The sequence below is a fragment of the Pan troglodytes genome, chromosome 9, assembly GCF_028858775.2.
Source record: "Pan troglodytes isolate AG18354 chromosome 9, NHGRI_mPanTro3-v2.0_pri, whole genome shotgun sequence".
Classification (NCBI taxonomy): domain Eukaryota; kingdom Metazoa; phylum Chordata; class Mammalia; order Primates; family Hominidae; genus Pan; species Pan troglodytes.
The window spans coordinates 56,579,262-56,585,269 of NC_072407.2; the positions used below are offsets into that span (position 1 = coordinate 56,579,262).

Sequence of the window (6,008 nt, forward strand, 5' to 3'; positions counted from 1 at the left end):
ATAAATAAAAAAGCAGAGTTGTTAATAAAATTTCTTATATTTTTAGTTAGATAACAAACTAATATATGCATTGTGCCTAGCATAGTCTGTGGTCCCAAAATGGTAAGTAGTATAATTAACTGACATTTTCATTATCAATCTGTGGCAGAATATCATAGCAGTTAAGAGTATGGACTGGAAAAATCAGTTATAGTTTGGTTACTAGCTCGTCAACATATCTATTTTGATATCTTCTCCTTCCTGTAAGCTTCCTAACTTGTAAAATGAAGATAATAGTAGTGCTTACCTCTTTGAAGTGTTACAGATATTACCGCTAGATACCAATATATGCTATTATTTCTTTTATTTGTGACAGGAAAGCCTATGAATCCATATACAGGATGAAACTAGTAAAACTAAGCCCCAACTTGGTAGAATTTCCCAAATATGCAGATTTGTCCTCGGTTGTTTTCTCTCTTTCCTTGAACCATTTCTATACCCCCCAATGCAGAGTCTATGAATCATATGGTGAATATTTTCTTCATCCAATCACTTTGCCCCGCTGCAATTATCCAAAATGTCCTTTTGACCTTTTCTTTTTTTTTATTATATTTTAAGTTTTAGGGTACATATGCACAACACACAGGTTAGTTACATATGTATACATGTGCCATGTTGGTGTGCTGCACCCATTAACTTGTCATTTAACATTAGGTATATCTCCTAATGCTATCCCTCCCCCCTCCCCCCACCCCACAACAGGCCCCAGTGTGTGATGTTCCCCTTCCTGTGTCCATGTGTTCTCATTGTTCAATTCCCAACTATGAGTGAGAACATGCGGTGTTTGGTTTTTTGTTCTTGTGATAGTTAGCTGAGAATGATGGTTTCCAGCTTCATCCATGTCCCTACAAAGGACATGACTAAATTGAATCAATGTTGAGCTCTAGTTACATTTATTTGTCACCTGAAACGTCCTTTCTACTACACAATTTCCTGATGGCATTTTTCATCTGGGCATTCCTCAAGGTATAGATTAAGGGGTTTAACATAGGAGTTATCATAGTGTATAATATAGCAACTGCTTTATCAATAGGTAAAGTAGATGCAGGTCTCATGCACACAAATATGCAGGGCACAAAGAATAAGATGACAACTGTGATGTGGGAGACACAGGTGGAGAGGGCTTTGTGCCTTGCCTCCAAGCTATGAGTCCTTAGGGAGCGCAAGATGACCACATAGGAGACCAGCAGGAGGACAAAGTTTAGCAAGCAGATGAATCCACTGTTAGCAGCAACGAAGAGTCCCAGCATATGGGTGTCAGTGCAGGCAAGGTTGAGCAAAGGGTTCAGATCACACATAAAATGATCTATGACATTAGGACCACAGAAAGGTAATTGGAAGATGAAGAGGATCTGTATGGTTGCATGAAGAAAGCCTCCCATCCACACCACTCCCATTAGCAGGGCACACACACACACAGGTTCATGATAGTCATATAGTGCAAGGGCTTGCAGATGGCCACATAGTGGTCGTAGGCCATCACAGTAAGTAGGATGCCCTCTGCACCTCCAAAGAAATGTTCTCCAAAGACTTGAGTCATGCATCTATTGAATAGGATGGTCTTCTTTCCATAGAGTGAATGTGTGATCAGGTTAGGGGTATTGACAGAGGAATAGCAGACATCAATAAAGGAGAGATAGGCCAGGAAAAGGTACATGGGGGACCCCAGTGATGGGCTGGCAGTGATGGTGACCACAATGAGCACATATCCCACCACAGTGATGATATAGATGGCAAAAAACACAACAAATATGATTTTCTGCATCTTTAGATTCTCTGTAAGCCCCAGCAAAACAAACTCTGTCATGTTATTCCTATTCTCCATGTATTTCTTGTGATGATTAATTGCATTACCTGTAAAAATTTTTTATTAATACAACTTTGAATTTATTACATATCTCCATTTTAATAATAGATGCTTGAATTTTATTAAACTGTAAATTCCTATAAGGTTTTTCTTGAGATGTTAATAAAGTTTCTCAGTTCTTGAGGATTACTTGGTGAAGACTCTGTGAAGAGTATCAACATTAGAAACTCTTGTGAACAAAGTCAGGATGTCATGTGTGTATACTCAATCATCTGGGAGGCCTAAGAGCTCAATTTGAAGTAGTAGATTGGATACACAGTAGCAGCTAAACCTGAAAAGGGAGATTGACAATGAATTTAAAGGCCATGGGTGAAGCTAAGGAATTTGCCATTTATTCTTTAGGAAATGGGGAACATTGGTAGGTTACTGTCAATATGAGTGGGAAGATGAAGAGGAATTTGAGGAGTAGGAATCTTGGAGTATCCCACTAGTACAAGTCTTTGTATGTCTTGGATGAAGTGGGCTGAGGTTCTGCAAAGCAGGTGTTAGCCAGAGAAAGGAACCCCAGTGGGCAGAATATTTAGAGTACTTGACATAAGAAGTAACTGGGTGACTGGGTCGGTGGCTCACACCTGTAATCCCAGCACTTTGGGAGGCCTAGACGGGTGGATTACAAGGTCAGGAAATCGAGACCATCCTGGCCAACATGGTGAAACCCCATCTCTACTAAAATACAAAAAGTTAACCAGGCGTGATGGGGCTTGCCTGTAGTCCCAGGTATTCGGGAGGCTCAGGCAGGGGAATTACTTGAACTCAGGAGGCAGAAATTACAGTGAGCCAAGATCACACCACTGCACTCCAGCCTGGGTGACAGAGAGTGACAGAGAGAGACAGAAAGAAATATAAAAAAAGGATATAAGAGCTACTAAAATAATTCATAATGCTTATTGTCTAAATCTAATTAACTTTATAATAACTAATATTATATGCCCTTTAATAATTAATTGTCTTGCAAAAGGCATAGTAGTAAGTGCTTTGCACACATGATTCCAGTGAACACTTATAACATCCTAGGTGACCAGTATTATTTCATCAAATTTTCAGATAAGGCAGCAATATTAGTGATTAATGTTAACAGTTAGGTTAACACAATGATATTTATATTATACAATAATGTAATATTATTTATATTAACATTATAACACTCATAATATTGATAATATTAACTAAAACATACTGAGCACTAGTGTCTTCTAAATGTTTTTTTGCAGGCAATCACAAAATAAACCCAGAAAATAGTACTATCATTTTTATACTTATTTTACATATTAGGAAGTAAAAGCATACGGAAGTTGAAGATCCCATCCAAGATCAAGCAGTTTAATAAAGGACAGAGTCAAGATTAGTCACATTATACTAGTTAATTTTTTCTCTCCAAATTCTGAGCTCATGCCCTATGTTGTTATGTTATAATAAACAATGTTGAACTAATAATCTCCTTTTGATATGACCATTATGATTATACTTACTTTAATACTACTTCAGAGGCAATTTGTATGGAGCAATTTCATTAGCAGTACCCCCCCTCCCCACCCACAACACAGTGACATCTTTGAGTTCAAATATTAAGAAAAATGTGGTATTGAATCATTGAAGGTACATCTATCTTAGCTTCTCCCCTAGTCCCAGCTCTTTCCTCAACACCCCCCCCCAAACAAGTCGTGGGCCCCCAGACTCTTGAGAAAAATGTTGAAAATGACTACTGGCCGGGCGCGGTGGCTCACGCCTATAAATCCAGCACTTTGGGAGGCCGAGGCGGGCGGATCACGAGGTCAGGAGATCGAGACCATCCTGGCTAACATGGTGAAACTCGGTCTCTACTAAAACTACAAAAAATTAGCCTGGCGTGGTGGCAGGTGCCTGTAGTCCCAGCTGTTCGGGAGGCTGAGGCAGGAGAATGGCATGAACCCAGGAGGCGGAGATTGCAGTGAGCCAAGATCATGCCACTGCACTCCAGCCTGGGCTACAGAGTGAGACTCTGTCTCAAAAAAAAAAAAAAAAAAGCAACAAAAAATTAGCTGGGCGTGGTGGCGGGCACCTGTGGTCCCAGCTACTTGGGAGGCTGAGGCAGGAGAATGGCATGAACTCGGGAGGCAGAGCTTGCAGTGAGCCGAGATCGGGCCACTGCACTCCAGCCTGGGCAACAGAGTGAGAGTCCGTCTCAGAAAAAAAAAAAAAAAAAAAAAAAGAAAATAACTACTACAGTGGCCAAGTATATTAGATTTAGAATTTAAAACATATTTGATTAGAATCATTGTTTTTCCACCTGCAACTTTTTTAAGCCAGGGCACGTTTCTTGGCACCTTTCATCTTTGTTTCCTCATCTATAAAGTGAGAATAACAATATCATCTTACAGGTTGTTATGAGAATTGATTGAGGGAACATATAAGAAAATGTTTACCACAGTGCTGTGGATGCACATAGGACTTTCTTTACTTTTATAGGTGTGTACACAGCTAAGGGATCGTGAGAATTGATCATTAGAGCAATAAACAGAGCATCATTAACCATGCAATAACCTCAGGAAGAATAATCTCCAACACTACCCTTGAAGAAGCCACAGTGACTCATACTGTCCATAGCAGTTGATCCCAGGAAGGGTTCTTCATGTTAGTGCTTGGACTAAACAACTGATGATTTATGCAATTTAGTATTCATATTTATGTCCTTTGTGTATACGATATGTATTTTAATTTTGTTTTAATCTCTTTTTTTGTTTGTTTTGAGAATCTGCCTGTATTTTACTAAACCAGACATTGGCAAAAATTTAAAACAATGCCACTTTTCTCACTAACTAGTTTTTTATTTTGGAAATGCTGTTACTTTTCATAATGCTATTTAGGTAATATTTCATGTGCTTATTGTTATTATTATTTTTTATTATTATACTTTAAGTTTTAGGGTACATGTGCACAATGTGCAGGTTAGTTATATATTTAATCTTTATGGCTAGTCTGATTATCATGGCAGAAGCATGGTACCCGGTGTCAGAGAGCTGGGTCCTACAAATTACTGAATTTCTAAGAAACTCAAAATTTTCAACTGTCAAATAGGTTAATTATATTTACTATCTTTTGAAACATTGGGATGAGGATGAAAGACTCTATATACTATGTTTGAGGTGTTGAAAAATAATGATTACTGACTACTTAAATTAACTATCTTTAAGAAGCATCGGTACTATTAGAAAACTTACCTTAGTAGTCTTAGTTAGATAATCTTGATGTTTGGGAGTGTTCAGACACAATCTTCTTCAAACTGATCTTCTTTTGGAATTAGTAAGTTTTGGTGTGAAAGATTTAACACATGGAAAGAGCCTATTCAGATGATTCAATGTTAAATCACAGTTGTTAAAAAACTGTACACAGTAAATGTGTAGTTTTCTGGTATATCAGTTATAATTCAATAAAGTGTTCTTATGACTATAAATCTTTTTATCTGGCGTAAGTCTCAAAAATTTTCACAGAAAACCTGGGACTTGAATTAAAATCAATTCACTGGAAACACCATGAAGAATTGATTACATATGGCACTGGTTCCACAGTGCAAGAGGCAGAAGGTGTGGAGGAAACAGTTATAAATGGATCACTTTGCCCATGATTAATCTTGCTATGGATGAGTGAACAAGAAAAACACTTCTGTCTTGCACTGCATGAATATTTAAAGAGGTTTCTGTAAAGATTCAGGGATCTTATTTTATAGCTGCTGCTTTCTCTCCTAGGAATTAATTATCTCCTTTGATGGAAAAACTTTGCCACAGAAGCAGTATTCTGGAGAGACATGTTTGGAAAAAAAAAACCAATTCCTGAATAAAGAATTTCATTCTTTACACTTGGAATCTAATCCTTTGAGTCCTCTCTCTCTATCTGAGCCTGTGTTGTTAAGAATGCTGAATTCTGTTTGAGTAGCAAGGTAGCATAACTTGTGTGTGGACCTGTGATGTAGTTTCTCTGTTGATTCATGTCACAGGAATTTTCTTTTTTTAAAAAAATCAACATTATACCTTTTTCTGGAAACCTGCTAATGGTTCCTTGAGGTCTAGAGCAGTGAGGGCATGAAACTAATTGTGGCCATTTAATTGATTTTAATTTTTAAATTTAA

General features: G+C 37.8%; 1 protein-coding gene across 1 annotated transcript; it reads right to left on the reverse strand.

Annotated features, from left to right (window-relative positions):
• Nucleotides 1–932: 932 nt before the first annotated feature.
• LOC107967336 (olfactory receptor 4C46-like) lies at nucleotides 933–1,864 on the reverse strand. The gene is given in 2 exon segments (XM_016922426.2): nucleotides 933–1,457; nucleotides 1,460–1,864. Coding segments are annotated over 2 exon segments (930 nt in total).
• Nucleotides 1,865–6,008: the final 4,144 nt, after the last annotated feature.